A 24,021-nucleotide genomic window follows, 5' to 3' on the forward strand; every position below is an offset into this window, starting at 1 on the left:
CTCAGAACTGGACACAATACTCCAGTTGAGGCCTCACCAGGGCAGAGTAGAGGGGCAGGAGAACCTCCTTCAACCTACTAACCACAGCCCTTCTAACCCACCCCAGAATGGCATTGGTCTTCCTAGCCACAAGAGCATGCTGCTGGCCCATGGCCATCCTGCCATCCACCAGGACTCCCAAGTCCTTTTCCCCTTCACTGCTCTCCAGCAGGCCAGTCCTCAACCTATACTGATACATAGAGTGGATCATAGAGTGGCAGGGGTTGGAAGGGACCTTGAGAGTCCAGTGCAACTCCCCTGCCAAAGCAGGATCAGCTAGGGCAGGACTCACAGGAACACATCCAGGTGGGTTCTGAATGCCGTTGGCCTTCTGGGCTACAAGTGCTCATATCCAGCTTCTCATCCAGCAACATCCCCAACTCCTTTTCTGAAGGGCTGATCTCAATCTCATCATCCCTCAGCCTGCATTGGTATCAAGGAATGCCCCAACCTAGATGCAAGACCTTGCACTTGGCCTTACTCCCTCATTCTATAAGAAAATGTTTAATTACTGTGTTTTAGCCAAAAGGAAAGCTGGCAGAAAGAATCAGAAGAGATGAAGGAGGAGAAAAAGAAGCTGGAAGAGCAGAAAGAACAGGATGCTACCAAACTGAAGGCATATTCTGTAAGTAATTCTGTTGCTTTCATGTTTGAGAAAGGCTTTTAAGACAGAGAACAGAAGGCCTTATAAAATGGTATAAATTGCCAGCTGGGGGATAAGTTGAAGGGAGAAAGTTGTGACTGGAATCAGATCAGAAGGGAGTTAATCATTGGTGTCTTAGGGAGTGTGACTAACAGTTTGTGTGTACACAGAGCTACATGGCAGTGTGGAATTTGGATGAGGGTCAGGTGAACCTTTTCACATGAAGCATCTCTCTGAATGAATTACTGTCAATGATCAATGAAAATGTGTTGTTTGCTTTCAAAATCTTAATAAGAGCAGGCTTCTTTGATCAGAAAAGCCAAATCTCTACCTTTGACACAAGTAGGTGTGCCTTGTGCCCAGGTGGGCAGCAGAGCCAATGGCATCCTGGGCTGGCTCAGGAGCAGTGTGGGCAGCAGGAGCAGGGAGGTTCTTGTGCCCCTGTGCTCAGCACTGCTCAGGCCACCCCTGCAGTGCTGTGTCCAGTTCTGGGCTCCTCCATTGCAGAGAGATGTTGAGGTGCTGGAAGGTGTTTGGAGAAGGGCAGCAAGGCTGGGGAGGGGCCTGGAGCACAGCCCTGTGAGGAGAGGCTGAGGGAGCTGGGGGTGTGCAGCCTGCAGCAGAGGAGGCTCAGGGCAGAGCTCATTGCTGCCTGCAGCTGCCTGCAGGGAGGCTGTAGCCAGGTGGGGTTGGGCTCTGCTGCCAGGCAGCCAGCGACAGAACAAGGGGACACAGGCTCAAGCTGTGCCAGGGCAGGCTCAGACTGGATGTTAGGAGGAAGTTGTTGTCAGAGAGAGTGATTGGCATTGGAATGGGCTGCCCAGGGAGGTGGTGGAGTGGCTGTACCTGGAGGTGTTGAAGCCAAACCTGGATGAGGCACTTAGTGCCATGGTCTGGTTGACTGGACCCTCCAAGAGCTCTACATCTGCTTCTAGCTTGGTGTCATCTGCAAACTTACTGATGCTGGACTCAATCCCCTGGTCCAGATCATCAATAAAGATATTGAACAGGATCAGGCCCAGCACTGCTCCCTGGGGCACACCACCAGTGCCAGCTGCCAACTGGATGTGGCACCATTCACCACCACTCTCTGGGCCCAGCCCTCCAGCCAGTTCTTGACCCACATCAGAGTGAGTCTGTTTTGAGTGTGTGGGTGTGTCCTGTTAGCAAAAAGAGATCATTTCAGAGAGACAGAGGGAGGTTTGACATCCAGATTAACCCAGGTGGAATAAAGCTTGGCTGCAGAGTTGAGTGGCACATTTTTCTCTCCAAGCTTCTTAGCAAGGAAAATCTCTTTCACAGCATTTACTCAGTGCACTTCAGCTGGATCCTGATGAAACAAAAAAAGCCCTGGCAGAAAATAACAGGAAGATAACTGTTCTCCAAGTTAATGAGAGGTCCCTAACGAGGAGGTACACCACAGTGCTTGAAGCAGAACGACATCTCAGGAAGGAAAATGAGCAACTCAAGGCTGAGATAACACAGATGGAGGCTGCAGTTATGGGCAGGATTGGAAACCTGCAACGATTCAAGGTAGAGTTTGTAGCAGAAAGGTGACACCTTTTCATGTCTGCAGCTTGGCAGTCAATGCATTTGGCTCTTTTCTTGCAAGCAGTACTCACTTATTCAGGTTGGTACTCAAATGCTCTTGGAAATGTTCTCTAAATCCTCTCTGAATAAGCATCTCAAAGACTGGCTTCACTTTTGGGCCCTTAAATACAAGACAGACATTTTGAGCCTTGAATACTTGCTTTAGTTTTGGGCTCCTCACCCCAAGAAGGACATTTTGAGGCTTGAATATTGCCTTCAGTTTTGAGCCTCTCACTCCAAGAAGGACATTTGAGGCCTGAATATTGCCTGCAGTTTTGAGCCTCTCACTCCAAGAAGGGTATTTTGGGGCTTGAATACTGGGCTCAGTTTTGGGCTTTTCACTCCCAAGAAGGACATTTTGAGGCTTGAATACTAGGCTGAGTTTTAGGCTTTTCACTACAAGAAAGACCTTGAGAGCCTGAAGCCTGTCCAGAGAAGGGCAACAAAACTGATGAAGTGTCTGGAGAACAGGGATGGAGTGGAACAGATGAAGGAACTGAAGGTGTTTAGTCTGGAGAAGGGGAGGCTAAGGGGAGATCTTACTGCTCTCTACAAGAGAGGTAGGTATAGGCTGGATGTTAGGAGGAAGTTCTTCACAGAGAGAGTGATTTCCCATTGGAATGGGCTGCCCAGGGAGGTGGTGGAGGCACCATCCCTGGGGGTCTTCAAGAAAAGCCTGGATGAGGCACTTAGTGCCATGGTCTAGTTGATTGGATAGGGCTGGGTGCTAGGTTGGACTGGATGATCTTGGAGGTCTCTTCCAACCTGGTTGATTCTATGATTCTAACTTCCTGAAAGGAGATTGGAGCCAGGTGGGGGGTTGGTTTCTTTCCTATTGCAACTGATATGTGAAGAGGAAATAGCATCAGATTACACCAGGGGAGGTTTAGGTGGACATTAAGAGTCTAGAGGAGGCCACAAACATGATGCAAGGACTGAAGCATCTCTTCTATGAGGATAGGCTGAGGGAGCTGGAGCTGTTCAGCCTGGAGAAGAGAATACTTCAGAGAGACCTTCTAGCTGCCTTCTAATTCCTGAAGGGATCCTACAGGAAGGCTGGAGAGGGACTTTTCATAAGCATGACAAGGGGGAGAGGTTTGAAGCTGAGAGAGAGTAGGGTTAGACTGGACCTTAGGAAGACATTCATCAGTGTGAGGGTAGTGGGGCTATGGAGCAGGTTACCCAGGGAGGTTGTGGATGCCACCTGCCTGGGTGTACTCAAGACCAGGTTGGATGAGGCCTTGAGCAGCCAAGTCTGATTGAGAGATGTCCCAGCCCATGGCAGGAGGATTGGGTAGATAATCTCTCAGGTCCCTTCCAACCTAAGCCATTCTGTGATTCTATGAATTAGCACCTAATGTTGATGAATTAGCACCTGATGTTGATGAATTTGCACCTGATGTGGATTATTTTCACAGGAAATGGCCAGCTTTAAGATTGCAGCTCTACAAAAAGCTTTGGATGGCAGTGTCCCCCTGGCTGAGCTAGAACTGGCTAATAAGCAGTACAATGCCCTGACTGCCAAATACAGAGACATGCTGCAGAAAGACAACTTGCTGGTCCAAAGGACAACAAACATGGATCATGTAGAGGTAATACTTGTGTTGGTTGAACCCTAACAACTTGACAACTTAGTGGTCCAAAGGAGAACAAACATGGATCATGTAGAGGTAATTTTTGTGTTGGTTGAACTCTCACAACTTGGCAACTTAGTGGTCCAAAGGAGAACAAACATGGATCATGCAGAGGGAATTTTTGTGTTGGTTGAACCCTAAGGAAAGAAAAAACCTTTCTGTGATTCATTTAATGGAAAGAGAGAAGCTAAATCCCAGGGCTGGAACTGCTTTCCTTTCATTTAATTTTCCTTTCCTTTCCTTTTCCTTTCCTTTCCTTTTCCTTTTTCCTTTTCCTTTTTCCTTTTCCTTTTCCTTTTCCCTTTCCTTTTCCCTTTCCTTTTCCCTTTCCTTTTCCCTTTCCTTTTCCCTTTCCTTTTCCCTTTCCTTTTCCCTTTCCTTTTCCCTTTCCTTTTCCCTTTCCTTTTCCCTTTCCTTTTCCCTTTCCTTTTCCCTTTCCTTTTCCCTTTCCTTTTCCCTTTCCTTTTCCCTTTCCTTTTCCCTTTCCTTTTCCCTTTCCTTTTCCCTTTCCTTTTCCCTTTCCTTTTCCCTTTCCTTTTCCCTTTCCTTTTCCCTTTCCTTTTCCCTTTCCTTTTCCCTTTCCTTTTCCCTTTCCTTTTCCCTTTCCTTTTCCCTTTCCTTTTCCCTTTCCTTTCCTTTTCCTTTCCTTTCCTTTCATTTTCCTTTCCTTTCCTTTCTGAGCACTGGAGCACAGTCAGGGATGAAAATTCATGGTAACCTTTAAGACAACCAGAAAGAAAGACAGACAGAAAGGCAAGAGTAGCATTTTTACACTGAAGAGGAAGCTTTTTGCCCTTCTCTTGCTTTGTATGTAGGTTATGGATTGTGCAGAGGGAAATATCATTGAAATGTTAACCATAAATGTTCATTTAAAGCATCAGATCTGTTACAGTCCAACAGTTTATTGTTCTGCTTTTGTCATGCAGCGTGAGAATGAGTCCTTGAGGTCACAAATCAATGCATTGAACAAGGAACTGGAGATCACAAAGGAGAAGCTTCACACTGTGGAACAGGCTTGGGAGCAGATGGCCAAACTGGGCAAGTGTCAACATGAAGGGAAGGACTATTGACAAGGTCTTGTGATGATAGGACAAGGAGGAATGGGTTTAAACTGGCAGAGGGGAGATGCAAACTAGATGTTAGGAAAGGGTTCTTTGAGGTGAGGATGAGGACACTGGTTGCCCAAGGAGGTGGGGAGACATAGATTGCCCAGGGAGGTTGTGGAGCACAGAAGCACAGAATGTGATCTTTGGTCACATCCTCCACAACCTCCCTGGAGGTCTTCAGGACCAGGTTGGATGAGGCCTTGAGCAACCTGTTCCAGTGGGAGGTGTCCCTGCCTATGGCAGGGGATTGGAACTGGCTGAGCTTTGAGGTCCCTTCCAACCTAAACCATTCTGTGATTCTTTGATATTTTACTCAAGTGAGATACTTTTCTGATGTAGAGTCATAGAATCAGTCAGGGATGGAAGGGACCACAAGGAGCAGCCAGTTCCAACCCCCCTGCCATGCCCAGGGACACCCTACCCTAGAGCAGGCTGCACACAGCCTCAGCCAGCCTGGCCTCAAACACCTCCAGCCATGGGGCCTCAACCACCTCCCTGGGCAACCCATTCCAGCCTCTCACCACTCTCATGCTGAGCAACTTCCAGCCTCACTCTCCCCACCTCCAGCTTTGCTCCATTCCCCCCATTCCTGCCACTCCCTCACAGCCTCAGAAGTCCCTCCCCAGCTCTTTTGTAGCCCCCTTCAGATCCTGGAAGGCCACAAGAAGGTCCCCTGGGAGCCTCCTCTGCTCCAGCCTGCACAGCCCCAACTCTTTCAGTCTGTGCTCACAGCAGAGCTGCTGCAGCCTCTGAGCATCCTCCTGGCCCTGCTCTGGACACTCTCCAGCATCTCCACAGCCCTCTTGTCCCAGGGGCTCCAGAGCTGGATGCAGTACTCCAGGTGGGGTCTCAGCAGAGCAGAGTAGAGGGGAAGAATCCCCTCCCTGGCCACACTGCTGGTATGTGTAATAAGGCAAGATAAGCACACCTCCAGTCTGAGATCACAGAATGGGTCAGTTTGGAAGCTCCAGCACTGGAATGAGCTGTCCAGGGAGGTGGAGGAGTCCCCCACCCTGGCTGTGTTTCAGGGTGGTTTAGATGTGGTGCTCAGGGCTATGCTTTAAGGTGAATCTTGTAGAGTATGGTTCTAGGATGGACTTGGTGGTCCTGAGGGGCTTTGCCAACCTGCCTGGTTCTGTGATTCTGTGACCTCAGAGATCATCTACTCTGACCTCCCTGCCCTGGGCAGGGACAACTCTCATCTAGACTCAGCTGCTCAAGGCCTCATCCAGCCTGGCTTTGAACACCTACAGGGAAGAGCCATTCACAGCCTCCCTGGGCAACCTACTCCATAGTCTCACCACCCTTGTAGTGAAGAACTTCTTCCTCAGATCCAGTCTGAACCTAATCTCCTTCATCTTAAAAACATTCCCCCTTGTCCTGTCCCTGAACACCCTAATGAAAAGTTCCTCTGCAGCCTTCCTGTGGGACCTCTTCAGCTATTGGAAAGCAGCAAGAAAGTCTCCTTGGAGTCTTCTCTTCTCCAGGCTGAACAACAGTAGTAGAGGAGCTCTGATGAAGTCATCCAAGAAAGATAAAGCCAAACTCCTGTTCTGTTTCCTGATGCAAACACTTTTCACAGCCAACCAGCTTAGGTATTCCTTCATTGACATAGCTTTGTGTTTAATGTAGGGGATGACAATGCCATGGACAAGGCCACAAAGGCAATAACCAACAGTGAGATTTTATCCATATCTAAGAAGATCACAATGCTGGAAATGAAGGAGCTGAATGAAAGGCAGAGAGCAGAACATTCCCAACGCATGTATGAGCATCTAAGGAATACTGTGAAGCAGCTGGAAGAAAGGAATGTGGATTTGGAAACAAAGTTTGCTGAGGTAAATCAGTTGAGATTTCATTTGGCACATCTTCAAAGCCTGTGTTTGTGTGCTGCAGGCATGAAAACAGGGAGAAAGGAGATTGGGATCTCCCCCTTTGCTCTCCTGAGACCCCACCTGGAGTCCTGAGTGCAATTCTGGAGCCCCCAACACGAGCAGGACATGGAAGTGTTGGAGCCAGTGCAGAGGAGGCCACCAAGATGCTGAGAGGGCTGCAGCAGCTCTGCTCTGAGCACAGGCTGAGAGAGTTGGGGCTGTGCAGCCTGGAGAGGAGAAGGCTTCCAGGAGACCTTGGAGTGGCCTTGCAGGATCTGAAGGGGGCTCCAGGAGGGCTGGGGAGGGACTATTGACAAGGTCTGGTAATGGCAGGAGGAGGAGGAATGGGTTTGAAGTGACAGAGGGGAGATTGAAAGTGGATGTTAGGGAGAAGTTTTTTGCAGTGAGGATGGTGAGACACTGGCACAGGTTGAGGGTGCTGAGACACTGGCACAGGTTTCCCAGGGAGGTTGTGGAGCACAGAAGCACCCAATGTGATCAAAGATCACATTGGGTGCTTCTGTGCTCCACAACCTCCCTGGAGGTCTTCAGGACCAGGTTGGATGAGGCCTTGAGCAACCTGTTCCAGTGGGAGCTGTCCCTGCCTATGGGAGGGGGTTGGGACAGGCTGAGCTTTGAGGTCCCTTCCAACCCAAACCATTCTGTGGTTCTGAACAAAGCTACATATTTCTTATCATGACTTGAAAAGGGACTTTTGGAGGTGCTTTTTGCTTTGCAGGCTTGGGAGCAGTCATGTGCTTGACACCATTTGGTTTGGCTTTGCTTTTGTGGTTTATTGCTTTGTTCTGCTTTGGGTTTGGTTTTTTTTTAAGCTCACCAAAATCAACCTGGAGGCACAGAAAGTGGAACAAGAATTAAGAGATGAACTCTCCAAGAGTGTGAGTAAGGCAGTAAGTGATGCAGACAGACAGCAAATCGTGGAGCTGGAGAAGCATGAGATGGAGCTCAAGATTGAAGTGTCAAAGTAAGTGCTGAGAGGATAAATCTCTGGTGCAGCATGGTTGGAGGCATGCAAGGATTTAGGTTTTCCAGGCTCATGGGATACACTACTTAGCTATGACTGGCACCTAAAGCCATTGGCTCTCTTGGCCACCTGGGCATACTGCTGGCTCATGTACAGCCTACTATCTACCAGCACCCCCAGGTCTCTTTCTTCCTGCCTGCTCTCCAACCACTGTCTCCAGTCCTGACACTCCCTGCTAGCAAACCTGTCCCTAACTTGCAGGAAGATGTCCTGTGAAGAAGCTGAGAGGCAGTACAGAGGAATCATCATAACAATGACCACAAGCAATAGAGGAGAGTTGCTGGAAAGAGCAAAGGTGTCAAATGTTTTGTAAGGAGGAAACAAAATCAGCATCTTCTGTTATTCTCCTGAGGGTGACTCAGTACTCTTCTTTTCCCTGCAAGGTTAAGAGAACTGTCTGATGTAGCCAAAATGCAAGTTGAAGCTCTGGAAGCACAACAGCAGTACAGAGATAAGGAAGTGGAATCTCTTAGAATGCAAATTTTGGACTATCAGGTAACATTCTGCCTTTATTAAAACAGTTTTTGGGATTACTCTTTGGGTTTTTATGCCCTGAAATGAAAAAAAAAGTAATCTGACATTGAGTTAAAGGCCTACAAAAGCATTTCAGAAGGATCTTGGTCCTTGTGGTGGTAATACCCTTTGAAGAGTTTTAGATGACATTGTCATAGAATCAGGCAGGGTTGGAAGGGAGCACAAGGAGCAGCCAGTTCCAACCCCCCTGCCGTGCCCAGGGACACTCTACCCTAGAGCAGGCTGCACACAGCCTCAGCCAGCCTGGCCTCAAACACCTCCAGCCATGGGGCCTCAACCACCTCCCTGGGCAACCCATTCCAGCCTCTCACCACTCTCCTGCTCAGGAACTTCCTCCTCCCCTCTAGCCTCACTCTCCCCACCTCCAGCTTTGCTCCATTCCTCCCACTCCTGCCACTCCCTCACAGCCTCAAAAGTCCCTTCCCAGCTTTTTTGTAGGTCCCTTGTCCTGCTGCCCACACTGCTCCTGAGCCAGCCCAGGATGCCATTGGCTCTGCTGCCCACCTGGGCACACTGCTGCCTCCTCTGCAGCTCCTCTCTCCCAGCACCCCCAGCTCCCTCTCTGCCTGGCTGCTCTCAGCCACTCTGGCCCCAGCCTGCAGTGCTGCTTGGGGTTGTTGTGGCCAAAGTGCAGAACCCTGCCCTTGGCCTTGTTCAATCTCATCCCCTTGGCCTCTGCCCACCCATCCAGCCTGGCCAGCTCCCTCTGCAAGGGCTCTCCTACCCTCCAACAGCTCCACAGCTGCTCCTAGCTTGCTGTCACCTGCAAACTCACTGCTGCTGGACTCAATCCCCTGCTCCAGATCATCAATAAAGAAAAAAATCCACTTGTTCTGTTCATTTCTTCTCAGGCACAGTCAGATGAAAAAGCAACAATTGCAAAACTGCATCAACACATCTTAGCCCTTCAAGGTAGTGAAGCTGTTGCTGCAGGCAAGTTGGAGACACTTCAACTGAAACTCCAGAAGCTGGAGATCCATAACCTACGTTTAGAGCAGAAGCTGGATGAGAAGGAGCAAGCCTTATACTTTGCCAGACTGGAAGGAAGGAACAGAGCCAAACATCTCCAGCAGACAGTTCAGGCTTTGAGGAGACAGTTCAGTGGTGCTTTGCCTTTGGCACAGCAAGAAAAATTCTCTAAGACAATGATTCAGTTGCAGAATGACAAACTGAAGGTACTAGAAAAAGCTCAACGTGCCCAAGAGGAACGTCGGAAGGAGGAGAACAGAGCTTTGGAGCTGGAGTTGAAACTGAAAGGTTTGGAAGAGTTAATCAGTGCACTGAAGGATACAAGAGGAGCTCAAAAGGTTTGCTGCTTTACAGCTTGGAATTAGCTTTTCAGGGAGGGTGGTGAGACACTGGCACAGGTTGAGGGTGGTGAGACACTGGCAGAGGTTGCACAGGGAGGTTGTGGAGCACAGAAGCACCCAATGTGATCTTTGATCACATTGGGTGCTTCTGTGCTCCACAACCTCCCTGGAGATGTTCAAGGCCAGGTTGGATGAGGCCTTGAGCACCCTGGGCTAATGGGAGGTGTCCCTGCCTATAGCAAGGGGTTGAAAGCAGATGATCTTGGGTTGGAAGGGACCTTAAAGATCACCTAGGTCACAGAATCACAGAGTCAGTCAAGGATCATCTTAGTTCCAACCCCCCTGCCATGGCCAGGGATACCCTACCCTAGGGCAGGCTGCCCACAGACTCATCCAGCCTGGCCTGAAACACCTCCAGGGATCAGACTTCTATCACCTCCCTGGGCAACTCATTGCAAGGTCTCACTGCTCTCATGCTGAACAACTTCTTCCTCACATCCAGTCTGAATCTGCCCATTCCCAGCTCTGTTCCATTCCCCCCAGTCCCTATCACAACCTGACAGCCTAAAAAGTCCCTCCCCAGCTCTCTTGTAACCCTGTTTGTCATTCACTTTGAGGTGATTGAGTGGCATATGAAGATGGAGGAACTCCATCTGCAAGAGCTTAAACTCAACCGGGAGTTAGCGAAGCAGAAGGAAGAGGTGAAGTACTTGCAGAACATCATCTCTGAATATGAGTGCACCATCAATAACCTGGAGGAAGAAATGGTGCAGCAGAACAAGGTAGGTCTGTCTGCATGTTGGAAGGGCATCAGGGGCTTTGGTTGGGCAGTAGGACAAACTTCCCTGCCAAAGAGATTCTCAAAGGCTGAAACAGGAGTGGTCGAGTCACCGTTCCTGGAGGTATCTAAAAGCCACCTAGGTACAGTGCTCGAGGAGATGGTGTTTGGTAGCCCTCATAGGGTTAGGTAATGGTTGGACTTGCTGAGCTTATTGCTCTTCCTCACCCCTGGTGATTCTCTGAAGCAGCCTGTTCCTTATCACAGTATCACCAAGGTTGGAAGAGACCTCACAGATCATCAAGTCCAACCCTTTACCACAGAGCTCAAGGCCACACCATGGCACCAAGTGCCACGTCCAGTCCTGCCTTGAACAGCCCCAGGGACGGCGACTCCACCACCTCCCCGGGCAGCCCATTCCAGTGTCCAATGACTCTCTCAGGGAAGAACTTTCTCCTCACCTCCAGCCTAAATCTCCCCTGGCACAGCCTGAGGCTGTGTCCTCTTGTTCTGGTGCTGGCCACCTGAGAGAAGAGAGCAACCTCCTCCTGGCCACAACCTCCCCTCAGGTAGTTGTAGACAGCAATAAGGTCTCCCCTGAGCCTCCTCTTCTCCAGGCTAACCAATCCCAGCTCCCTCAGCCTCTCCTCATAGGGCTGTGCTCAAGGCCTCTCCCCAGCCTTGTTGTCCTTCTCTGGACACACTCAAGCATCTCAATGTCCCTCCTAAACTGGGGGGCCCAGAACTGAACACAGCACTCAAGGTGTGGTCTAACCAGTGCAGAGTACAGGGGCAGAATGACCTCCCTGCTCCTGCTGGCCACACCATTCCTGATGCAGGCCAGGATGCCACTGGCTCTCTTGGCCACCTGGGCACACTGCTGGCTCATGTTCAGGCGGGTATCAATCAGCACCCCCAGATCTCTTTCTGTTTGGCTGCTCTCAGCCACTCCGACCCCAGCCTGTATCTCTGCATGGGGTTGTTGTGGCCAAAGTTCCCTGCTTTGCAAGAGGAAAGTCCTTCCCAGTAAGTTTGCAACCTAGAGATTTGTATCTTAGCTCCATCATTCTTTTTAATGTCACATCTGAGTGTTTTTCACCTGGGGGATCTTGTTTTTTTAAGTTGCTTACCAAATTCCCATTCCCAAGAAATCCAGTGCCTTTTCCCAAACGTTTGTTGCAGTTCCATGAAGAAAGACAGCTGGCCTGGGACCAGAGGGAGGTGGAACTGCAGCGCCAGCTGGACCTGCGCGACCAGCAGCAACACGAAATGCTCAGTACAGCTCTGAAGGTACCTCCACTGCACTCACCAAAGATAAGCTCAGCAGCAGCCTTTGCAGAGCTGGCAGCTCACAGGAGTTTTTCTCTGCAGTTAGAAGAGGCTACAGGATCAGATCCAGACCCGAGTCTGCCACTCTCCCAACAGCTTGAGATGGCTTTGAGGAAGGTTCAGGAGCATCTTCGGACAATCCTGGAAACCAGAGCAACCTGCAGATTGCTGGAAGAGGTAACTCAACCTGTCACTTCACACAGAGACTGTCACTTCACACAGAGGGACAGAGCTCGTGCTTCCCTGCACCTCACAAGCCCTGTGAGGAGAGGCTGAGCGAGCTGGGGGTGTGCAGCCTGCAGCAGAGGAGGCTCAGGGCAGAGCTCATTGCTGCCTGCAGCTGCCTGAAGGGAGGCTGTAGCCAGGTGGGGTTTGAAACATAGAAACATAGAATCAGCCAGGGTTGGAAGGGACCATCTAGTTCCAAGCCCTAGGGACACCCTACCATAGATCATTGGTCTCTTCTGCCAGGCAAGCAGCAACAGAAGAAGGGGACACAGCCTCAAGCTGTGCCAGGGGAGGTCTAGGCTGGATGTTAGGAGGAAGTTCTAGAGTGAGGAGGAAGAGAGTTCTGAGTTCTAGGAGGAAGAGAGGGTGATTGGCACTGGAATGGGCTGCCCAGGGAGGTGGTGGAGTCACTGTCCCTGGAGGTGTTGAAGCTAAGCCTGGCTGGGGCACTTAGTGCCATGGTCTGGTTGTTTGGCCAGGGCTGGGTGCTAGGTTGGACTGGGTGAGCTTGGAGCTCTCCTCCAACCTGCTTGTTTGTATGATTCCATGATTCAGGGGGTTTATGTAACAACTACCCTTTTATAGCTGTCACTCAGGTGTGTCCAGTCCTTTAGGAATATTTAACACAGCTAAAATGTCAACAATAGAATCACAGTTTGCTGTTGACTCCAAGCTGTGTGGTGCTGTGGACTCACTTGAGGGCAGGGATCTGTCTACAAGGATCTTGACAGGCCTGAGAAGTGAACCAGTGCCAACTGCACGAGGTTCAACAAATCAAAGTGCAGGTTTTTTGAGCAGCCTGTTCTAGTGCAAAGTGTCCCTGCCTATGGCAGGGGGTTGGAACTGGATGATCCTTGAGGTCCCTTCCAACCTAAACCATTCCTGCATTTGGGTCAGGCCTATCCCAAGCACAAATCCAGGCTGGGTGTAGCGTGGGTTGAGAGTAGCTATGAAGAAAGAGATTTGGGTGTATTGATTGGGGAGAAGCTCAACAGGAGCCAGCAGAGCCCTCATACAACCCAGCAGGCAGCTGGGTGCTGGGCTGCAGCCAGTGGAGTGTGGGCAGCAGGGCAAGAGAGGGGATTCTGCCCCTTGACTCTGCTCTGCTGAGATCTCACCTCCAGTCCTGCCTCCAGTGCTGCTGTCCCCAGCATAAGAAGGACACAGAAGCTGGTGGAGTGAGCCCACAGGAGGCCACAAAGATGATCCAAGAGCTGGAGCAGCTCTGCTATGAGGACAGGCTGGAGGTGTTCAGCCTGGAGAGGACTCTGTGGCAACCCTGGAGCTGCCTTCCAACACCTGAGGAGATCCTGCAGGAAGGCTGCAGAGGGACTTTTCATGAGGGTGTTTAGTGACAGACCAAAAGGGAATGGTTTGAAGCTGAGAGAGAGCAGGTTTAGACTGGATCTTAGGAAGGTCTTCAGTGTGAGGGTGGTGGGACACTGGAATAGGCTGCCTGGGGAGGTTGTGGATTTGTGTCTGTTAGTCCTCTTAGCTACATTTCTGTAATGGGCAATGATATGTTCTTAAGAACAACTTTTTTTGCAGTGTTTCGATCCTGAAAATGCAACACTTCACCCTTTTTGTTGCAGAAACTGAAAGAAAAGGAAACTGCTCTGTGGAAAGCTGAACAAAACGTTTTAGCCAGGGACAGAGTTATCAATGAACTAAGGCTTCAAATACCTGTGACATCAGAAAGAGAAAAAGTCCTGGCTGAGCTGGGGGAACCAGAAGGTGATGCAGAGTACCAGCATGCCATGAAAAATGCTCACCAAGCCGTTGCAAGTCTGCAAGCAAGACTGAATCAGAAGGATGAAGTGCTAAAGAAATACCAACGTTTGCTTGCCAAAGCAAGAGAGGTGCTGAGGTCTTTCTGCACACTTTTTCACTTGGATTTGTTGCTGCTTTATTTCATTGCCCCTCCCTGGATGTGTTCAAGGCCAGGTTGGATGAGGCCTTGAGCAACCTGAGCTCGTGGGAAGTGTCCCTGCCCATGGCAGGGGGTTGGAATTGATTCCAACTAAAAATCATAGAATCATGGAATCAAGCAGGTTGGAAGAGACCTTCCAAGCTCATCCAGTCCAACCTAGCACCCAGCCCTAGCCAGTCAACCAGACCATGGCATCCAGGTGTGGAGCCCCTGGGACAAGAGGGCTGTTGAGATGCTGGAGAGTGTCCAGAGCAGGGCCAGGAGGATGCTCAGAGGCTGCAGCAGCTCTGCTGTGAGCACAGCCTGAAAGAGTTGGGGCTGTGCAGGCTGGAGCAGAGGAGGTTCCCAGGGGACCTTCTTGTGGCTTGCCAGGATCTGAAGTGGGCTACAGAAAAGCTGGGGAGGGACTTTTGAGGCTGTGAGGGAGTGGCAGGAGTGGGGGGAATGGAGCAAAGCTGGAGGTGGGGAGAGTGAGGCTGGAGGTGAGGAGGAAGTTCCTGAGCAGGAGAGTGGTGAGAGGCTGGAATGGGTTGCCCAGGGAGGTGGTTGAGGCCCCATGGCTGGAGGTGTTTGAGGCCAGGCTGGCTGAGGCTGTGTGCAGCCTGCTCTAGGGTAGGGTGTCCCTGGGCATGGCAGGGGGGTTGGAACTGGCTGCTCCTTGTGGTCCCTTCCAACCCTGCCTGATTCTATGGTTCTTCATGAGGAGGAAGTTGTATGGGTCTGTGGGGATTTTTTTGGTGTTAAATATATATTTATAAAGAAAAAATCAATCATTGATGGTATCAAAAGAAAATTATTTGAAAATCTGCTGGAATTGGAGGAAAACTTAGCTGAAAACTGCAGTGGCAGGTTGGGATTTTTCCCCCCTTGGTGTTAAAAAGGATTAAAAGTTAAAACAGAGCAATCATTGCTTGTAGCAAGAAGAAAAGAAGTGGGGGAAAAATCCTGAGCAACCAACATGAAGTTCTTGTGGTTTTTTGGGCCCTTAGAAGTGTGCAGCACTAAAGTTCTAATTGTTCATTTTGAATTAACAGGAACAAGAGGAAATGAGCAAGAAGCATGAGGAAGACCTGAGTGTTCTACACCAAAAGTTAAATTTGCATGCTGACAACTCCCTGCATGCATTCAAAGAGGTGAGCTTTGGGTAGTTGTGAGGTTAGTGAACTTGCTCCCCTAATTCTGGCTGTGAAAAAGAGGTTTGCAGTCCAAGGGAAGTAATAAATGGTGGAAGGAAAGGGAACTGGGTGGTTGCTGCAGCGTTTCTGTACCTCTTCTGCCAGGCAAGCAGCAACAGAACAAGGGGACACAGCCTCAAGTTGTGCCAGGGCAGGTCTAGGCTGGATGTTAGGAGGAAGCTGTTGGCAGAGAGAGTGATTGGCATTGGAATGGGCTGCCCAGGGAGGTGGTGGAGTCTCTGTGCCTGGAGGTGTTGAAGCCAAGCCTGGCTGGGGCACTTAGTGCCATGGTCTGGTTGGTTGGGCAGGGCTGGGTGCTAGGTTGGACTGGCTGAGCTTGGAGCTCTCTTCCAACCTGCTTGATTCTATGTTGACTGGACAGGGCTGGGTGCTCAGTTGGACTAGATGAGCTTGGAGCTCTCTTCCAACCTGCTTGACTCTTATGATTCTGTGTTGACTGGACAGGGCTGGGTGCTAGGTTGGACTGGATGAGCTTGGAGCTCTCTTCCAACCTGCTTGATTCTATGATTCTGTGTTGACTGGACAGGGCTGGGTGCTGGGTTGCACTGGATAAGCTTGGAGGTCTCTTCCAAGCTGGTTGATTCTATGATGATTCTGATTCACTCTGGAGAGAATTCACAAGACTAAGGGTTAGAACTCAAGTGTAAAATGATTTGGAGCTAAAGCTGGGGCTCACTCTGCATGAGCATTTTTAGTCTAGGGAGGCTTCTAGGAGGGAGAGGAAGATTTTGGGGTTTGTTTCTGGCATAACAACCTTGTTCTTGGCATTCCAGCTGTGGTTATGTTAAACTAAAGCATTTCAACCCATTTTTTCTCTTGATATGTTATGAGAGGGTGGAAGCTGGACTGAGCCTGGTTACTCTGTGGTACACCAAGCTCCTTTCAGAGAATCACAGAACTGTTTGGGCTGGAAAAGGCCTCTAAGATCATTGAGTCCAACCCTCAACTCAACACCACCATGGCCACTAAACAGTGTCCCAGAGTGCCATGGCCACATGTTTCTTGAGCACTTCCAGGGATGGGGACTCCACCACCTCCCTGGGCAGCCTCTTCCAATCCCTGACCATTTTGCAGCAAGGACATTTTCCTCATCTCCAGCCTAATCTTCTCCTGGCACAATTTCAGGTCATTTCCTCTCCTTCTATCACCTGAGACTAGGCAGAAGAGCCCAACCCTCACCTCCTCTCAGGGAGCTGTCAAGAGCAACGAGGTCTCCTTCAGCCTTCTCTTTTCCAAACTAAACACCCCCAGCTCCCTCAGCTGCTCCTCCCCAACCCTGTTATCCAGACCCTTCCCCAGCTTGGTTGCACTTCTCTGGGCTCAGGCAGCCCTTTCAATGCCCTTCTTGGACTGAGAGGCCCAAAACTGAACCCAGTACTCAAGGTGCAGCCTCACCAGGGATACAATCACTGCCCTGGTCCTGCTGGCCACACTATCCCTGATTCAGGCCAGGGTGTATGGAAGCTCTTGCTGCTTGGTTATAGACAAGGCTGAGTTTGAAGTACTTCAGTTGTGCTTACCTTTGGATTTAAAGCTTCAGATGTTTTCACATGCATTTATTCTGCTCTGCAGGAGTTAGTGCAAAAGGCTTCTTTAGCACTGTCCAACAGGCAGCACCTGCTGCGCTTAGCTGAGATGGAGCAGACCGTAGCAGAGCAGGACAGTTCTCTGGCTGCACTCGTTGGGAAACTGAAGAAGGCTTCAGCTGATTTGGAGAAGCAGAAAGAAATCAACGTACAGAAAGTCAAAGAGTTTGAGCTCATCAAAGCCCGGTAAGTTTGCAGACTGCCCCTGCTTCCCCCCACCTCCTTTCCCCACTCGTTCTTGTCTTGTCTGTTTTCTCTGGGGTTTTCTCCTATTTTTTCCCTTCCTCTCTCTTCTTGCCCCCCTTCCCTTGCCCCCCTTCCCTTGCCCCCCTTCCCTTGCCCCCCTTCCCTTCCCTCTTCTCTCTCTTCCCTTCCCTCTTCTCTCTCTTCCCTTCCCTCTTCTCTCTCTTCCCTTCCCTCTTCCTCTCTCTCTTCCCTTCCCTCTTCCTCTCTCTCTTCCCTTCCCTCTTCCTCTCTCTCTTCCCTTCCCTCTTCCTCTCTCTCTTCCCTTCCCTCTTCCTCTCTCTCTTCCCTTCCCTCTTCCTCTCTCTCTTCCCTTCCCTCTTCCTCTCTCTCTTCCCTTCCCTCTTCCTCTCTCTCTTCCCTTCCCTCTTCCTCTCTCTCTTCCCTTCCCTCTTCCCCTCCCTCTTTATCCTTCCTCTTCCCCATCCATTTGGAGTTCCTGCTTAACCAGTTTAAACTCCTGCACACCAAAGCCTTGTTCAAAAGAAGAAGGCTACGATGCTTTCCTTACCTCTAGGGCCCAGGGAGTAGTCAGCACCAAACTCCAATCTTATTTCCCTTATCTTCCTGAGCAATCATTGTACTCAATGGAAGCTTCCTTCCTTGAGCCAGCCTTTTTTTCCCTGCTCTTTCCACATCTCTTTGTCACTTGCTTTAACAGTAACCAAAAAGTACAACATCCTGGCCTTGTTTATTGGGAATTCCCAGGCTAATTGCAGCAGCTCACCCCATGTATGCTCCTTTCTCTTCAATTAGCCTTCAGCAAAAGCATGCAGTTGATGTGGAACAACTGAAAGAGGAAGCAAATGAATCGAGAAACCTTTTAGCTCAGCTGGAGAAGGAATTAGCAAATGTAAAAGCTGAGCTAGAAGTCCAGAAAGAAGCAAATAACAGAGCACCCACAGCAACACTCAAGAACCTGGTGGAACAGCTGAAGAAGCAGTTAGCAATAAAAGAGAAGCAGCAGAAGGTTGGTCAAGAGAAATCACTCCCTGGGCCACAGGAATTGGAAAGGTTGTTTGGTGTTTGTGCATTTTAAGTGTACTGCAGCAGGAGGTAGAAGCATGGACTTGAAGGGTGGAGCTCCTCTGAGGTGAGGACAGGCTGAGGGAGCTGGGGGTGTTCAGCCTGGAGAAGAGAAGACTCCAGGGAGACCTTAGAGCTGCCTGCCAACAGCTGAAGGGATCCTCCAGGAAGGCTGCAGAGGGACTTTTCATAAGAGCATCTAGAGACTGGGCAAGGGGGAAAGGTTTGAAGCTGAGGGAGAGCTCAAGCAGATTTAGACTGGATCTTAGGAAGCTCTTCAGTGAGCTCATAGAGATCATTTCCAACCCACACAGTGCTGTGATTCTATCTAGCTGGCCTGTGGCCTTGGTAAGTGAGAACCATAGAATCAGTCAGGGTTGGAAGAGACCACAAGGATCAGCCAGTTCCAAGCCCCCTGCCATGCCCAGGGACACCTCACACTAGATCAAGCTGCCCACAGCCTCATCCAGCCTGGCCTTAAACACCTGCAGGGATTAGGCTTCCACCACCTCTCTGGGCAACACATTCCAGGCTCTCACCACTCTCATGCTGAACAGCTTCTTCCTAATATCCAGGCTAAATCTCTCCATTTCCAGCCTTGTTCTATTCTCCACAATCCTATCACTCCCTGACAGCCTAAAAAGTCCCTCCCCAGCATTCTTAAGAAGTTCTTGAGTGTGAGGGTGATGAGACTGGAGTAAGTTGCCCAGGGAGGTTGTAGATGCCTAATCTGGTTGAGAGTTGTCCCTGCCCATGGCAAAGGCATTGGAACACCTCTGCTGTGAGCACAGACTGAAAGAGTTGGGGCTGTGCAGGCTGCAGCAGAGGAGGCTCCCAGGGGACCTTCTTGTGGCCTTCCACGATCTGAAGGGGGCTACAAAAAAGCTGGGGAGGGACTTTTGAGGCTATCAGGGAGTGGCAGGAGTGGGGGGAATGGAGCAAAGCTGGAGGTGGGGAGAGTCAGCCTGGATGTTAGGAACAAGTTGTTGAGCAGGAGAGTGGTGAGAGGCTGGACTGGGTTGCCCAGGGAGGTGGTTGAGGCCCCATGGCTGGAGGTGTTTCAGGCCAGGCTGGCTGAGGCTGTGTGCAGCCTGCTCTAGGGTAGGGTGTCGCTGGGCATGGCAGGGGGTTGGAACTGGCTGCTCCTTGTGCTCCCTTCCAACCCTGACTGATTCTGTGAAGCAGATGATCTTTAAGGTCCCTTCCAACCCCACCCATTCTCTGGCTGTACTAAAGCAGCACTGCTTTTTGTTGGCTGGCAGTGTTCCCTCACACCTGTCACTTCATCACTTAGGAGCTTTTGAATGTCTTCTCTTTCAGGCTTTGAGTAAAGCCATTCTGGAGCTCCGAGCAGAGCTGACTGCTAATGCAGAACAGCAAATCATTTCTGCTGCATCACAGAAAGAGACACAGATGAATGTCCAGGAGCTTGTTGACAGACAAACCAAGGAGCTTATGGTGAGTTTCAGGGGAATACCAGGACAGTGCTGTGTTGTTGAAAGTCTTAGAATCATAGAATCCAGCAGGTTGGAAGAGAGCTCCAAGCTCAGCCAGTCCAACCTAGCACCCAGCCCTGCCCAACCAACCAGACCATGGCACTAAGTGCCTCATCCAGGCTTTGACTTTGAAGGTCTGCTGCTTTTTATGTGTTTGCTCTCTCCTAGACACAGATAGAGGAGTTAAATAATCAGGTTACAAAACTGACAGACAACCTGAAAATAAGTAAAACCAGGGAAAGTTCATTGGCTGATGAAAAGGATGAGCTGAACCAAGAGCTTCAGAGGAAACAAAAAGCATTTGCTAAAGTGGTGAGAGAAAAGAATGAGATGGACAAAGAAAATGAAGACCTGAAGAAACAGATCAAGAGGCTCAACAACAGCATTCAGGTAGGAGTGGTGTTGGAAACTAGCTTTGATCCTGGTTGAGTTACTCCACAGATGTGCTGGGCTTTGGGGCAAAAGTGGAGTACTTTTGGCAGGCATTGAGGCTTAGAATTGATTATTAAGCTTCATTTTTTTGCCCATCAGCTGCTTTCTATGGGAGCTGCTACCTTCTGCTGCTGGAAACATGCCACAAACTAAAGCAAGAGACTGAAAAATAGTTCCTCCTTTAAAATCAGCTTGGAAAGAGGCAGAGGATTTGAATTGCCACTTTCAGAGTTCTTTGAAAGATGGAAGTTTGGTTTGGTGGTGTTTTCTTTTACCCTGCCTGTCCTTGTAACCTCTTTTAGAAGGAAATGATTTGGAGTAGAATTGTCTCGTGTCTTGATTTTATCATTTCAGCTGTTTGCTGCTCGTTGTTCAGTTGAAAATGCAAGCTGTAATCTAAGACTTAATTGTAACTCTGACTATAAATGCAAATGCAGGCTTCAGGAGTGAGCCACTGACAGCTGCATGAGGTTCAACAACTCGAAGCACAAGATCCTGCATCTGGGTTAGGCTGATCCCAGACACTAATCCAAGCTGGGTGCAGAGTGGGTTGAGAGCAGCTCTGAAGAAAGAGACTTGGGGCTGTTGGTTGAGGAGAAGCTCCCCAGGAGCCAGCAGTGCCCTCATGCAGCCCGGTAGGCAGCCGTGTGCTGGGCTGCAGCCAGAGGAGTGTGGGCAGCAGGGCAAGAGTGGAATCACTGAATCACAGAATGGTACAGGTTGGAAGGGACCTCAAAGCTCAGCCAGTTCCAACCTCCTGCCGTAGGCAGGGACACCTCCCACTAGAACAGGCTGCTCAAGGCCTCATTCAACCTGGCCTTGAGCACATTCTGTGCTTCTGTGCTCCACAACCTCCCTGGGCAGCCTGTGCCAGTGTCTTACCACCCTCAACCTGTCCCAGTGTCTCACAACCTGGGCAGCCTGTGCCAGTGTCTCACCACCCTCAGTGGAAAGAGGGTGTTGATTTTGCCCCTAGACTCTGCTCTTCTGAGACTCCACCTCCAATCCTGCCCCCAGTTCTGGTGTCCCCAACATAAAAGTAACACAGAGCTGCTAGAGTGAGTCCAGAGAAAGGCCTCAAAGATGATCCAAGGGCTGGAGCACCTCTGCTATGAGGAGAGTCTGAGGGTGCTGGGGGTGATCAGCCTGGAGAAGAGAAGACACTGTGGAGACCTTGGAGTTGTCTGCCAGTACCTAAAGGGATCCTACAAGAAGGCTGCAGAGGGACTTTGCATAAGAGTGCCTAGAGATGGGACAAAGGGGAATGGTTTGAAGCTGAGAGAGTAGATTTGGGCTGGATTTTAGGAAGAAGTTTTTCAGTACAAGTGTGATGAGACTCTGGAATAGATGGCCAGAGTAGGTGTGGCAGAGGCCAATGGGATGAGATTGAACAAGGCCAAGTGCAGGGTTCTACACTTTGGCCACAACAACCCCAAGCAGCACTACAGGCTGGGGCCAGAGTGGCTGAGAGCAGCCAGGCAGAGAGGGAGCTGGGGGTGCTGGGAGAGAGGAGCTGCAGAGGAGGCAGCAGTGTGCCCAAGTGGGCAGCAGAGCCAATGGCATCCTGGGCTGGCTCAGGAGCAGTGTGGGCAGCAGGAGCAGGGAGGTTCTTGTGCCCCTGTGCTCAGCACTGCTCAGGCCACCCCTGGAGTGCTGTGTCCAGGTCTGGGCTCCTCCATTGCAGAGAGCTGTTGAGGTGCTGGAAGGTGTTTGGAGAAGGGCAGCAAGGCTGGGGAGGGGCCTGGAGCACAGCCCTGTGAGGAGAGGCTGAGGGAGCTGGGGGTGTGCAGCCTGCAGCAGAGGAGGCTCAGGGCAGAGCTCATTGCTGCCTGCAGCTGCCTGCAGGGAGGCTGTAGCCAGGTGGGGTTGGGCTCTGCTGCCAGGCAAGCAGCAATAGAACAAGGGGGACACAGCCTCAAGTTGTGCCAGGGCAGGTCTAGGCTGGATGTTGTTAGGAAGTTGTTGTCAGAGAGAGTGATTGGCATTGGAATGGGCTGCCCAGGGAGGTGGTGGACTCCTCGCCCCTGGAGGTGTTGAAGCAAGCCTGGATAGGACACTCAGTGCCAAGGTCTGGTTGATTGGGCAGGGCTGGGTGCTAGGTTGTGCTGGCTGAGCTTGGAGCTCTCTTCCCACCTGCTGGAATCTACAGTTCTATGATTCTATGGAAGGCTTCTCTCAGAGAGTGTTCAAGGCCAGGCTGGATGAAGTGTTGAGCAGTGAGGTCTAGTTGAGAGGTGCTGCTCATGAGAGGGAGGTTGGAGCAGATAATCTCCAAAGGTCCTTTCCAAGCTGAGCTGTTCTATGATTCTATCAATCTAAGTAACTATAAATACAGATGTAGATATAGATTTTAAAGCTAATAAATTGATACATTAATAAATACAGTACTGAGATGTATTTCTAAGGCAATTTTTACCTTGTCATTTAGATTGTAAATGAATTCTGCCAGCTGGGATTCAAGGCCTTGGGTTTTGAGTGGAGGAAAAATAGGTAGCTGTAATGCTTGTTAAACTTTTAGTGCTTATGAAACTTTGAGGTGATCACAAGTTTGTCAATTTTGTTTTGCAGAGCAAAGCTGAGGATCAAAATCTCATAGAAGGGCTTCAAAAGAAAGTTAAAAAGTTGGAAAGTGAACTTGAGAAGTGTGAAGAAACAGGAAGAAAAGGTGTGAGAGAAGACAAGGTGGGAAATACTGAGCCTGTGGCTTTCAAAGACATCATCAGCCTTGATCTGGGCACTTTAACTGTCCCTTTTGCCATCAAAATAACAACTCTACTCAATCCCAGCAGCTCCTTGATCTGGGCAGCTTAGCTCACCCTACTGCCATCAAAATAACAACTCTACTCAATCCCAGCAGCTCCTTGGTCTGGGCAGCTTAGCTCTCCCTATTGCCATCAGAATAACAACCCTACTCAATCCCAGCAGCTCCTTGATCTGGGCAGCTTAGCTCACCCTACTGCCATCAAAATAACAACCCTACTCAATCCCAGCAGCTCCTTGATCTGGGCAGCTTAGCTCTCCCTATTGCCATCAGAATAACAACCCTGCTCAATCCCAGCAGCTCCTTGATCTGGGCAGCTTAGCTCTCCCTATTGCCATCAGAATAACAACCCTACTCAATCCCAGCAGCTCCTTGATCTGGGCAGCTTAGCACACCCTACTGCCATCAGAATAACCTCCCTACTCAATCCCAGCAGCTCCTTGATCTGGGCAGCTTAGCTCACCCTACTGCCATCAGAGTAACAACCCTACTCAATCCCAGCAGCTCCTTGATCTGGGCAGCTTAGCTCTCCCTATTGCCATCAGAATAACAACCCTACTCAATCCCAGCAGCTCCTTGATCTGGGCAGCTTAGCTCTCCCTATTGCCATCAAAATAACCTCCCTACTCAATCCCAGCAGCTACATGCTCAGGACACTTTAACTCTCCCTATTGCCATCAAAATAACCTCCCTACTCAATCCCACCAGCTACACGATCAGGACACTTTAACTCTCCCTATTGCCATCAAAATAACCTCCCTACTCAATCCCAGCAGCTCCATGCTCAGGACACTTTAACTCTCCCTATTGCCATCAAAATAACAACCCTACTCAATCCCAGCAGCTCCACCAGCACCCCCAGCAGCTCCACCACAAGGGAAGCAATTTAATGTCTCCACAGTTGTGGTTTTCCATTCTCTTCATTACAGCTCTGTTGTTTATTCTGCTGAAAGGGGGGAAAAAAGAAGTTAATACATAATTTCTGTGCTTCACAGGCTTCCAAAGAGGAAATAATTCGATGGGAAGAGGGTAAAAGATGGCAAGTGAGGATGGAAGGCTTGAGGAACAGGCTGAAGGAGAAGGAGAAAGAAGCAGATGCTTTAGCCAAGCAGTTGAATACATTGAAGGAACTTTATAGCAAGTAAGTTGGTTTGAATGGTTGGTTCAGAGTCAGAGAATAGTAGAGGTTAGAAGGAACCTCTGGAGATCATCCAGCCCAAAACCCCTGTTAAGGCAGGTCA

At 50.0% G+C, this 24,021-nt stretch overlaps 1 protein-coding gene across 6 annotated transcripts in view; it reads left to right on the forward strand.

Annotated features, from left to right (window-relative positions):
* Positions 1 to 24,021, forward strand: part of CEP290 (centrosomal protein 290) — a 69,788-nt gene that overhangs the window by 29,127 nt on the left and 16,640 nt on the right. For 5 of the 6 annotated variants that reach the window (XM_064154938.1, XM_064154942.1, XM_064154940.1 and 2 more), the window contains 19 exons: positions 562 to 664; positions 1,985 to 2,215; positions 3,691 to 3,864; positions 4,833 to 4,944; positions 6,645 to 6,850; positions 7,720 to 7,871; positions 8,315 to 8,426; positions 9,317 to 9,772; positions 10,393 to 10,557; positions 11,736 to 11,843; positions 11,925 to 12,059; positions 13,703 to 13,969; positions 15,075 to 15,173; positions 16,809 to 17,008; positions 17,822 to 18,035; positions 19,412 to 19,549; positions 19,756 to 19,977; positions 22,588 to 22,701; positions 23,776 to 23,921. In XM_064154938.1, the coding sequence (XP_064011008.1) occupies positions 562 to 664; positions 1,985 to 2,215; positions 3,691 to 3,864; positions 4,833 to 4,944; positions 6,645 to 6,850; positions 7,720 to 7,871; positions 8,315 to 8,426; positions 9,317 to 9,772; positions 10,393 to 10,557; positions 11,736 to 11,843; positions 11,925 to 12,059; positions 13,703 to 13,969; positions 15,075 to 15,173; positions 16,809 to 17,008; positions 17,822 to 18,035; positions 19,412 to 19,549; positions 19,756 to 19,977; positions 22,588 to 22,701; positions 23,776 to 23,921 (3,354 nt within the window). The remainder of the gene's footprint in view (positions 1 to 561; positions 665 to 1,984; positions 2,216 to 3,690; positions 3,865 to 4,832; positions 4,945 to 6,644; positions 6,851 to 7,719; positions 7,872 to 8,314; positions 8,427 to 9,316; positions 9,773 to 10,392; positions 10,558 to 11,735; positions 11,844 to 11,924; positions 12,060 to 13,702; positions 13,970 to 15,074; positions 15,174 to 16,808; positions 17,009 to 17,821; positions 18,036 to 19,411; positions 19,550 to 19,755; positions 19,978 to 22,587; positions 22,702 to 23,775; positions 23,922 to 24,021) is intronic. The other variant, XM_064154941.1, reaches the window with a different exon arrangement.

The sequence above is a fragment of the Pogoniulus pusillus genome, chromosome 15 (assembly GCF_015220805.1).
Source record: "Pogoniulus pusillus isolate bPogPus1 chromosome 15, bPogPus1.pri, whole genome shotgun sequence".
Taxonomy (NCBI): Eukaryota; Metazoa; Chordata; class Aves; order Piciformes; family Lybiidae; genus Pogoniulus; species Pogoniulus pusillus.